Raw genomic sequence first — 12368 nt, 5'->3', positions numbered from 1 at the left:
ATCCAATTTGTATTTTTCCTTCATAGTGGAGTTCCAGATCAAAGTAACACTGATGCAATTCTTCACTACCCTTGGGTTTCATTAAGCACCCGATGGGCGTGTTTCAGTGGAAGGGGGGACTGCGGAGTGATGCCTACAATGATGTAACTTATTAAAAGCTGTTAATTACCTGAATTTTATCATTCAGATGTTATTAACGCCTCTCCAGTATATCTTTTATGGATGAGACTGTACATTTTATAGCAATAGTACCAGTGGGAATTGACAATTAGCAGCCATGCATTAACTAGATGCAGTGTGGCATATTTCATCCAGTTTAGATAGTCCTCGACCAATCAAGCTAAAGTTTTCTTTAGTAGAAATTGCCCTGCCAAGTGGTTTCTGGATCCTTCTCGGAGGAAACAGCAAAGGAGCTGACAGCGACCGCTTTCAACCATACCAAAAATTGGCTATCCATGGCAATTCTAGACTCACAAATTGTGTTTTAGACACATATATCAAACCAATACTGGAAACCCACTAGACGTCCCATGGCAAAGTAAGAAGTGCCACGTCCTCCGTCCTCCCATCCTCTGCCTTCCTTGGGGTGTCAGCCCAGGTCTAATTCCTTTTTAGTTTCTCCTCAGTCCTGGTCTGGGCTGGCAGGGAGCTACCTGCGATTCCCCGACGTGGATAACCGGATTTGTCTCTTCCCAGGCTGGCTGCGGATGGGGACAAGTTCTGCTCCCGAGAGAGTCTCAGAAGTAGGTACAGAATCATTGTCGCCAATCTTAATTTCTGTCCCTGGGCTAGGGGGGCACGTGAGGCTCTCCCCTCCTCCTCCACTCTTTTCCCCACCTCCCAAAATTGGCAGCCAGTCCGTGGCTCTCGGTCTGGGGTCTGGAGGGTGGGGAATGTGGGTGTGGGGACCGGCTGGAGAAGCTCTCGCTAGCGCTGCCTGTGGCCAGACCCGCCTCCCATCCCTTCTCCGGCGCACACACACGTCCACCCAGACACACTTCGCGCGCTCCCTTGCGCTCTCGCTCGCCCGCCCGCCGCCGCCTGCTCTCTCCTTCCCCGGTCTCCTTCTCCGTTTTTTTTTTTTTTTTTTTTTTTGGTACCATAGAGTTGCTCCGAAAACAGAAGATAGAGGGAGTCTCGGAGCTCGCCATCTCCAGCGATCTCTACATTGGGAAAAAACATGGAGTCAGCTCCGGCAGCCCCCGACCCCGCCGCCAGCGAGCCGGGCAGCAGCGGCGCGGACGCGGCCGCCGGCTCCAGGGAGACCCCGCTGAACCAGGAATCCGCCCGCAAGACCGAGCCGCCCGCCCCGGTGCGCAGACAGAGCTATTCCAGCACCAGCAGAGGTAGGAGGCTGCGAGAGGGGCTGAGGAGGGGGCGGCGGGAGCCCCGGCGCGGAGCTGGGGGCGGCCGGGAGCGGGCGCCCGGGTCGCGGGGTCGGGGGCCGCGCGCGAGCCTGCGCCGGCGCCCAGAGCTCGGAGCACCCCCTTCCCCTCCCCCCTCCGCCCCCCAGAAATGTTGCAAACTTTTGCAGCCCGTTCTCGGGTTGCGGGAGGAGAGGGGGGCGGGGGACGCGGCAGGAGGGTTGACAGCCGGCGGGTTCACCCCCTGGCTTTGATTTTTCTGCAAAGAGAGGAGGGAAGCCGCGTTGCCGAAATTAAATACGCTCCCCAAAATACGGAGAACCGGAGAGTGGGGGCCCGGGAAAGAAACTTTTAAAGCGGCAGTGTCCTTTAAAAAGGAAAGGAAGGGGAAAAAAAATTCTGTTTATGACCACCCTCTTCCCCCTTTACCTTTTCTCCTTTGACAGTCTCGGCCCCGGCAGCCCGAGACGGGGTGGGTTTTCGGCTCCCCGCAGAGCTGAGGGGGGCGTTAGGATTGAGTGACCAGGGCAGCCCCGGGGGTGGAGAGGGGGCGCTCCTGGACTTGGGGGGCGACGTGGGGACCTTCTCTGGAGCACGGCGGTGGGTTTGGGATTTGGAGATTGGGCTGGAGGAAGCAGGGTGCGGGCGCGCGAGGTGCTCGCCAAGTTGTCTGGCGGGCGCGGCGAGGGGAGATGCTCAAGTTTGCAGACCCGGGGCTCGCAGCCGGACGCCCAGCCTGGCGGGGGGCGTGTGCGCGTCAACTCGCCCGGGGCGGCGGTCCTGTGGGGCGCTCCACGCGCATTCGGAGTGAGCGTCTGCAAAAGCAAACAAGCAGAAAAAGAAAGATCGCCAAGGCACCCAAACTTATTTCTGACCTGGGAAATCCTTCCCTCTCCAAGCGTTTCTGCAAGAACCTGGGAATGGTCAGTGCGAGTTGAATGCTGGTTGGATAGTGCGATCGATGTTCCCCCCTCCCCGGGCGATATTTACACACTTCATTTTGTAGAATGTGTGTGCGTGTGTATGTGTTTGTTTGCAGGGGGCTCCATTGCCTCCTCCTTGCTTTTTTTTCTAGTTAAAGTGGAGTGTTGGGGAAAGCTCACCCTCTTCCTTCTTTCTTAAAGGTATCGGCACCTGATGTGGGGTTTTTCTTGGGGATGGGGGATTATTTATTTGAATGCGCCTGGAGTTTGCAAACAACAGGAGGAAGCTACGGCTTTAATTACTGTTGTTAATAATGTATAAATCATCCCTGTCACTCTAGAGGAAGCAGGCTCGCGCGAGCCGCCCAGGGCTGGGGGGTAGAGAGGATCTCCAGCCCTGGCTTGGGCACTGGCCCAGCGGGCCCCCTCCTCTTGCCACTCGGCTTCTGGCGGCGATTGGGGAGGGCGGGAGAGGCGAGTGTGGGCCCCCGGGAGCCGCTCCCTTCTTCTCGATGTTAGAGTTGGAGGTAGGAATATGGCTGATCATGTGCTAGCTGTTTTACAGTATTCCCCCCGTACACACACACCTTAGCCACACCCCCTGTCCAGGCGCTTTCCCATTCACGGAATTCGAGTACAGTAAAAGCCATCAGGATGACACACGCGAAAAACATTTAATTAAAGGCGATTTCGAAAGAGTGAACACATTGAACTGCGGTTTGAGCGGGAGGGAGGGGGCAGCGAGGGTCGGGAGTACAGGGAGGGGGATCGGGGCTGGGGGCCGGGACCTGCAGCTAGCTCGGGGAGTTTGTGTGTGGCGAGCTTTTGGCTGCACAGAGTATATTTAGACCTGAGACGGTGGATTTGGAATGCGAGAGGGTTATGTAACAGGGTTAATCAGAAACACTGGAGAAAATCCCCTTCATGTGTTTCTGAGGCGTTTTTTTTGGGAAGGGTGGGGGACATAGTATGTAGGAAGCCACAGTAATTTCTGGTTTGTGCTGCCACCCCCCTCCATCTTAGGCATCCCCCTCCCGTGTGTTATTAGCATCTTCAGGTGTCATTCTTGCCAGAAGGTGTTCTTGCAAGAGATCGGGGTGGCAGGCTGCAGAACCGACTAGCAAATCCGTAACTGGCTGTTCTTGCAAATTATATAACGATGGGGCTTTCAGTACCACCAGCCCTCTAGGCTCAGCAACAAGGGGAGAGGGACAGCGTAGGGGTAGGATGCATCTTGCACAGCTGACCTGCTGACCCACATCCCCTTGCCCCCTAGAGGGCCACCCCCCACTCTCTCTTCTTTGAACCAACCTCTTGTCCATCCCTCCAGAGATTTAATGGGGGGAGGGAGAGGAGGTAAGGCCCAAACACTCAACTCACATCCTGCACGCAGGCACTAGGTTATATAACAGTCTGAATGGAAAAAGGAAGGTCAGAGATGGAGGCATCCTTTAGCTAACACAGCAGTAGTAATAGCTTCCAGAAATTATGTGCATTTGCAGACTTTAACCTCAGATGTACTGTCTGCTCCTCAGGGGTACCAACCTTTGAGAGTGAGAGCTAGGGAGAAAAAGAGAGAATGTGTAAGTATGCTTGGTAGATGAGAGTGATTTGAAAATGGGAAATGTTTGGGTTTTCAGATGATGTAATGGAGTTGGCAGAATATGCGAGTCGGCTCCCAGAGTGTAAGCAGCAAGAAAATTGGAGCTGGCATCCAGTATTAATGTTGCATAAATTACAATATCGGAAAGAAATTAACCTACACACTAGGTGATTATGGCTTTTTAATACTTAAAACATAAAGGCACACAACTCAAAAGGAAAAGCAAACATCATCACCTTAAAATTAGCATTTTCAACCTCAAGGAGGGTTGAGTGGAGTCCTTGGTATTGGGTGAAGTGCGATGCTTTCTGATTCGGAAGATGCTTTCCAGAGAGGTAGCTGGATTAGCTTCCAGGCAGCCAGTGTTTGCAGTCCACAGAGATTGTGGTCAGGATTCTCGTGACATTGAGGTGACCTCATGAGACATTACCTAGGTAGACTTGAAGCTGTTGCTGGATTCTGAACACCTGGGAATCTACCGGTGAATGGGCCATGCACCATGAGTGCCTGAGCTTCCAAAGTCAGATGTGTGACTTCATAATCTGAAAGACGGCCTCCCCTTCTTCTGAAAACTGGGCAGGGAATGTTAGCAGTTTTAGTGGAACTGTTTCGTTTTCTGGGTGCTATTAATGATGGCTGGTGTCGTTCAGTTCCATCTTTTCAGCCCAATGAAAGGGAAGAAAGAAAGGCAAGAGGCAACATGGGAAGTAAGAATGAAGCGGAAAAACTACAGCGAAGCTTTAATTTAACAAGGCTTTCAGGGACGTCAGGGAGCCATGAGCATTGTGACATAACTGTTGTTAAAAACCCTCTTTCAAGTAAGTCAGAAAGAGAAAAACAAATATCGTACATTAATGCGTATATGTGGACTCTAGAAAAATGGTACAGACGAACCAGTTTGCAAGGCGGAAATAGAGACACAGATGTAGAGAACAAACGTATGGACACCAAGGGGGAAAAGGAGGGGGTGGTGGGAGGAACTGGGAGATTGGGATTGACATGTATACACTAATACGTATAAAATAGATAACTAATAAGAACCTGCTGTATATAAAATAAATAAAATAAAATTTAAAAATTCAACCCCCCCTCCCCAAAAACAAAACCCTCTTTCAGAATCTCCTTATTATGCGCATGCCAGAGCTTACGTATTCTACCTCCCTAAAGTTTACCTCATGGAGCTGTGTGTCACGCAGTCGGTCTGGAACACCAGTGCTGAAGGTGGAAGGCTTTTAGGGCAGGCTGACCTAAGCGAAAAATCGAAGCCAAAAGATGGGATTAACACTGAAAAGCTCAGTTGGGTTGAGATCGAACCCCCTGGAAGCTCGCTTAGATTGACTTAAAATCAGTTAAGAAGGCCTGTAGTTTATATGGAGCCCTGAGGACTTCTAGACCCACAGAAGTCTTTGCCTTTCAAAGTGCTGTGCCACCATTCCCCTCCTCAGTCTTGACTGATTCACTTTCTGGTCTGCTTTCTTGCCTGGCAATTTCGAGCACTTTCTAGAGATTGATTCTTGAATCAGCTTTTCTTATGTGGACCTGGCTCTCCCCAGGGAACAAATGATGCCCCATAGTTTGAAGGAGCTACTGGCTGGGATAAAATTCTTTGCCAGAGGGATGGAATAATTATTTTTTAAACTAAGGGGCTTTTATTTTCCAGTAAATTGCTCATAAAAACATTTATAATTGTACCCTTTAAAAATGTAATAGAATAATTTTAGAAAATGCATTTGATGATGATTATGAGAACCTTTTCTGTTGCTTCCTTCTTCTTTCTTAAAAAGAATTGAATTATATTAATCCAGAAGTCAAATCCTGAGTGGCTAAAAACATTTACAACAGACTCTTTTTTTATGTTAGTCACCTGCTGGAATTTTCCAAAACCTACCGGTGTTAAGAGGAGCCCTTGGCTTTAGAAAACGTCTCTGTTTCCGAAACTGAAATATGGAGCCTGCATGGACCAGACCCCTCACCAGGAGACCTTAAGCTTGTGTTTTCCAGGTAGCAGAGGTTGGGGCGGGGGGTACAAGCGCGAACTGCTGGTTCCACATCAGACTCCTAAGTGGGATGTAGGGAGTTGTAGGAATGTTAATCGCAATAGCTGTTGCCTCCGGATGCAAATGTTCTGGGGTTTTTGGTGACAGCTGAATCACTTTTGAAAGCAAACTGATCCCTGTCCAAAGCTAACCTTTGGAATGTGAGTGAGACAAGCCCAGGGGTTCTTCTCCTTGGGCCATACTCTTGTCAGTTCTGAGTTAAGATTCACGTTTTTCTCCCGATTCTCCCATTCTTGCCTTTAGGAAGTTGTGATGTGATGTTGGAAGGACAGACTGAGTTGGGTGTCACTTCGAATTCCGTTGGTGTGGTGTGGTCCCTAACAGCACGTGCCACTTTTTCTGAGGGTGTCCCCCGCCCCCCTGCCCATCTTCCTGGTCTCCTTGATGAATGGTGCTTCTATGCTTATCAATGTATTTCTGTGTCTGTGGAAGCAAAATACTTAACTACATTTCAGGTGTCTGGGGAAAGAGTTGTAATGTGATTGCCCCACGCACAAAATTTTTTACAGAGAATGCCGCTCTCCTCAAATGACGTATCCTGCTGCTTGCTCTCTTTGTCTTTCACGAGCCAGAGTGCTGGGACTCTGAGGTAGACATCATCCTTCCCCTCCTCAAGGAGATTCCTGACCCATTCGTCCCAGACTAGTAATAGGTTCTTCCAGAGCAATAAGAGTCTGCTTTGAAAGGCCTTGAGGTGCCAGAGTGAACACCAACCTAGAATGTGCAATACCTTTCTGAAAATGAAGACTGTCTTCCTTGCTGAGAATTTAAGAACAGCCTCCTCTTTATTTCTCTCTCTGCCTCTCTGAGGTGTTCTCTCTTCCATCATTTAAAACAAAATGCTTTTTTACAAGGGTGGTTTTTTTTTTGGTATCTCATTCGGAATGGAAAGTGTTGGTTTGAAATGAGCTGTTAAAATGTTCATCCATCTTATTAAGCTGTACATTAAGAAAAATACAGTTGAATATTGTGAACTAACACCTCCCCAAAACTCTACAGGTAGACAGTGTTGGAGCATTGATTAATATACAATGAACCATGATTTTTCTATAAGAGTACCAAGGTGTCACTGATGAATTAGTTTTTCTGGCTAACAGGAGATTGAGCAGAAATATTTTTTGTCTTTTCCTTACTGAATGTGTTTTTAAAGTGTGCTGATCCCCTTGCCTGCCCTGGAAAGAACATTGAGGATGTAACTGAATCTTTCTTGGAGGTTCGAGGATCTTAGGGTACCACAGTGTCACTGTCCTGAGGATGAATTATGATTGTACATTATACAACTGTAAATGGAGACAGTATCAGAAATTGGGCTAATCTGTCCTGATCCCTGCTTGGAAATTGTTTTCTTTTTTTGGTTAAATCTTCAATATTAGTATGTTTTGTTACTTGCCTCCTTTGTTCTCTGAGTTGCAAGTTGCAGAATAGAAATTCACATCAGTTAGTTGATTCTGATTAGTTGATATTTTTACTTTAGAGGAAAATTTCAACCTGAGTCTAGACCTTAATTCTTTCTCTAGCAGTGTAGAGGATGTAAAATCATCCTTAAGAATTTAGGAAGGCTATTTTATTTACAGATAAGTTACGTGCTGTATTACCGTAGCATTATGTAACTTCTCCCCTGTGTAGTGGTAGATAGAAATGTCAGCTATTTTTGCCTCTCCTTTAGATGAGTTGAAGGGGTTTCATCAATCCTGAAAGTTAGGAAATTCTAGGGTTAGAAGGAAGACTTTCAAGAATGTCAATAAAGAACAGTTAGATTTCTCCAGAGGAGACTCTCTCTCTCCAAGCTTAGGCCCTTGTTCACTGGACCAGTGTGGAAAGCATCCCAGGTACTACAGTCAGAGACTGACTTTCTCAAGACCGTCCCACCTGATTTAATGGTAGTCTGTGGTTATCTTACATCTTTTTTTTTTAACATCTTTATTTGAGCATTATTGCTTTACAATGGTGTGTTAGTTTCTGCTTTATAACAAAGTGAATCAGCTATACGTATACATATATCCCCATATCTCCTCCCTCTTGCGTCTCCCTCCCACCCTCCCTATCCCACCCCTCTAGGTGGTCACAAAGCACCGAGCTGATCTCCCTGTGCTATGTGGCTGCTTCCCACTAGCTATCTGTTTTACATTTGGTAGTGTACATATGTCCATGCCACTCTCTCCCTTCGTCCCAGCTTACCCTTCCCCCTCCCCATGTCCTCAAGTCTATTCTCTACGTCTGCATCTTTATTTCTGTCCTGCCCCTAGGTTCTTCAGAACCATTTTTTTTAGACTCCATATATATGTGTTAGCATACGGTTATGTGTTTTTCTCTTTCTGACTTACTTCACTCTGTATGACAGACTCTAGGTCGATGTACCTCACTACAAATAACTGAGTTATCTTATGATATCTTTGATATCCTAGTGTTGGAAATTCAGCTTGGGAGTCTTGGTGTTCTTTTGTGACAGCCTTATTATTATTATTATCATTATTTTACTTTCGGAGTAAAGACATAAAGGAGATTGTCTAAAGAAATCCTTAGAAAAGTGGAGTAGGGCATGATGACGAATAAAGGTACCATAGCCGTGGGTTAGGCAGGCTCCATTTCGTCTCTGGCTTTTACATGCTAATGTGAAAAGGAATTACAGGTAACAATTCCCTTGTGTTGGTGGAAGAACAATCTTTTTTTTCCTAACAGATGTTTATGGCCTCCACTGACACATTATTATTACAAACTGTCTTATCCCATTACGTGCTGTGGCACGTTGACAATGGCACGGCCCTGTGGTTTTCCAGTGAGTATCTTGTCCACAGAAGGTGCCCTTCGTGGCCCTGTCTGCAGGACCCACCACAGTGGAGAGGACAGGTTTTCCCACACCCTGGAAGGTGCTGGAGGCCTCCAGGCTGTCCCAGGTAGTTTCTACACCCTTGTTGCTTTCCCTGGAGCTCAATCAGAGGCTGGAAACGGATAGGAATAATCAAGGTGTAGAGGATTTATAGTCATCCAGCCTCCAATGATCTCTAACAGCGTGGTTGGGCATTTGAGTTTTGATCATGAACTACCGTAAAGTTTTTTGAAACAATTAGGAAGTTCCTACATCTGTGAACAGACCATAATAGATAAAACTCTTCCTGGGTACCAGGAAGGGTACCACTTGGTACAGGATTCTCACGCCTGTGAAGGAGGCAGTGCACTGTTAAAAATACCTAGCTTACTTCGGGGGAGGATTTGGCTGAATACTGATGAAGTTTATGAAATATGAATGTTGTGCAGTTGCTGTACGTAAGTGGTAGGCGTGTGTGAAAGAAGTAAAAAGCAATAAAATGGTGTATAAATGACACTGAAACTTGATGGACTTGTATACGTGACAAGAATGGTGATGTTCGGGTCTGTGCCTAATGGGGGAGAATCAAGTGGCTTAAAATCTATATGTCAGACTCTGAATGTGGGACTAAAAATTACAGCATATAGAGTCATTTGATTTATGTTATAAGCGAAGAATGCTACCAAGGATAAACAGGCAGGTTGCAAAGAAGAGAGGTGAAACAGAATGGGGGGAAAACAGGAGAGACCAACACTTGAATTTATAATGAGGTATGGTAATCACTGTTTAAAATAATCCAGACTATTAACAGCTGTGCTGCTAGGTAGAGAATTCGTTATAGCCAAACAAAAGGCATCACTATGAATTTTAGGTTGGGTGGGAGAAATCCTCTTGGTCCCCAAAGCATAAAGGCATGGACTGAGAAGCAGCGCTGCACACGTAATTTTTTCTGTCTTATCCTGATTAATTGACAGCCGACTGTATGCCTGTTTCCTGAAGGTGACTTTACAATCTCCAGACACAGACATTTCTCTCAGAACTGGAGTGAAGGAAGGAGAGCCACATGCTAAAGTGTGTTTTACTGGGTGAAGTACTGGGGGGGAAAGATAAGAGTGGTGGAATAGGGGAAGGGGGTCGTGCATACAGAGATTAAGGATGCTGCCTGTGGGGGGCTGGGGAGCGGGGGCTGTGAGTGAAGGAAGGGAATCTCTAGAGGGAAGGAGATTCCCATGCAAAAGAGGATGAAATTAGCAGTGACTCTGAAATGGCTGGGAATGTGCCTTTCTAAGTTTAAATTATCTTTAACGAGGACGACGAACAGAGGAAAAGTTGGCACTTTGAGAAGTTATGATGAACTTGTTGAGAATGCCAACAGACAAAGGCAGGTAAGAGAATATTTGGAGAAACAGAGCAAGAACAGGTGTTAAGGGAAATGGCTGGCGTGTTTATTGACTCATCCAGTTAGTTTTAAAGAAACCCGAAGAAATGGACAAGGATGGAGAAAAGACAACCTGATATGATTCTGCCCTTCCAGAAGCAAAGAGGCCTATATAATCCCATATGATCAACGCCAGTCATGGGGAGGAGTGACTGCTTAGAAGTTAATGGATTTTCAACAGACAAATGGCGGAAGAAACGGGTACATGTCGCAATTCTCTTCAATAAACTGCATTACTTTTCATTTTCACTGTACACTTATAAAGCCAGTGGATGGTAAAAAGGCCACGGTAACAATACAGCGTGTACTCCCAGGAACGTTTGTGTGATAGGGATATTATATCTGGAAGTACAGAGCACCTGGGAGGGTGAACTGCCCATAACTCTCAATTGTGCAGGTAATGAAGCAGGGGGAAAGCAAAGGCAAATGAAATCCTTTGATAATCAAAGACGATGCTTCTTCTAGTGAGAGTATTAGTTGACTGATGATGAGAAGGATGAAATTGCTGGAGCTGTATTTTACCGTTTCTGGCACCGTGACCCACTTTGGATGAGCATGTTTCTACAGAAAGTGCATGAAGAGTGGTGAGCTGCTTAAACTTTCTCGAGGATCCCCAAAAGAATCAGTAGGAGAACTGAATGTACCCCTGAAAGGGCTCTAGAAAATTCAAAAGCTCGCTTTCTAATCTTGAGCTTGGGGGTGTACATTAGATATGTAGGGCTCACTCATGAGGCTGCCATGGGTCATGTTTTATTAGACTAAAGCCTGTTAGAGCCAGAAGAGGCCTTAAGAACCATCTAGCCTACACCCCACCCCCCATTTAAACTGGTACCCACAGAGATCAGAATGTGCCTGAGGTCCCATTCCTAGTAGGTAGCAAGGCTGTGACCAGAACACAGGTCTTCTCCCTCCCTAACCATGTTCTTTCCACTTGAGTGCTATGTCAGGATGCTCAGAAGTTCCAGCAAGTTCTTGTCCACCGGGAGACACCCCCACGCCCCGCCCCGAGGCTATTACATTACGTACGCAGGTCAGCCCAGCCTTAGGTGGTAGATATGTATGAAAGTAACTTTGTTTTGGCTGTGCCTCAACAGTAGAACATTATCAGTATTATTATATTTTAATCCCACTGGGCATTTTTATTATTCATTAAAAATTAGCCGGTGAGCTTGCGGCTCTGCCAGTAAAGCCATTCGAAAGAATAGTGAAAATTGTGCCTGTGTCTCCTGCTCTGACTTGGTAGAAAGTAAAATACAGGACATAGAGTGGGGCATCCAGTACTTGGAGCCCTTATGTTTGCTGGAGCTAGAGGCAGCCAGCTCTAGCTGTGCAGTGGGGGAGGGTTACCTCTCAGCAGCTGTCCTCTTTCATCGAGGCAGAGGGTTTAAGGCTATGTCTTTTATAGGGATGCTCCTGAGCAAGTCTGTGAATGGAATAGTATGTAGCCAGTAAAAATCATGTTGTAGTGGAAGCTGCTTGGGATCTACCACTTAGTGAAAAGTCATGGCTTTCATAGTAGTGTGCAGGGAATGGGATATTTTAATAAAAACCATAGTGTGTGTGTGCACGCGTGTGTGTGTGTGTATATGTATGTATATATTAACATGGGCCCACGTGTACCTAAATGATGAAGTGATAAAGTGGTCAACTCTGGATGGTGGGATTATCTTTGAGTTTCTCTTTCTCTGTGCCTTTCTGTATTTTCTGAGTTTCCTGCATTATGCATGTATTATTTTTATAACTGGAAAAAATAAATCTTATTTTTTTTCAAAAAAGATTGTATGTTGTGAAACTGAGAGGCCACTTTGAAGGAACTGATCTGAACTTAGTACGTTACACAGAATTTCTTGATGTTTCAGGATGGGCCAAGTTTACTGGCCCAAAGAGCAGTACCTTTGACAGTCATATTTAGCCAGGAAAACAAGGGTCATTCAGCTTGGATATGAAAACAAGTGTCCTAATATTGGAATTTTTCCCTCTAGTGCAGTGTCTTTATTATGGGTTTATTATGAGAAAAACATAATATATTGTAAGCCAGTGTACACACACACAGTAAACTTTTCACATAGAATGTCCATTACCTGCAATGCACTGTTATTTTTGCTCTATTATTTAAAGACAAAATACAAGTCATGAGCCACCAAATTGGTTTCATGATCTATTTATGGGCTGCTCCT

The 12368-nt window shown here is 46.2% G+C and overlaps 1 protein-coding gene across 1 annotated transcript in view; it reads left to right on the top strand.

Moving 5' to 3' along the window:
* The first annotated feature begins 1156 nt into the window (after window positions 1-1156).
* Window positions 1157-12368, top strand: part of LOC309818090 (nuclear receptor ROR-alpha-like) — a 46230-nt gene continuing 35018 nt past the window's right edge. Inside the window, exon 1 of the mRNA XM_082647532.1 lies at window positions 1157-1346. Within this exon, the coding sequence (XP_082503658.1) occupies window positions 1181-1346 (166 nt within the window). The 5' untranslated portion in view covers window positions 1157-1180. The remainder of the gene's footprint in view (window positions 1347-12368) is intronic.

This window comes from Grampus griseus, assembly GCF_964374135.1.
Source record: "Grampus griseus genome assembly, chromosome: 2".
NCBI classification, from domain to species: Eukaryota; Metazoa; Chordata; class Mammalia; order Artiodactyla; family Delphinidae; genus Grampus; species Grampus griseus.
This window is presented reverse-complemented; position numbering and strand designations above follow the sequence as displayed.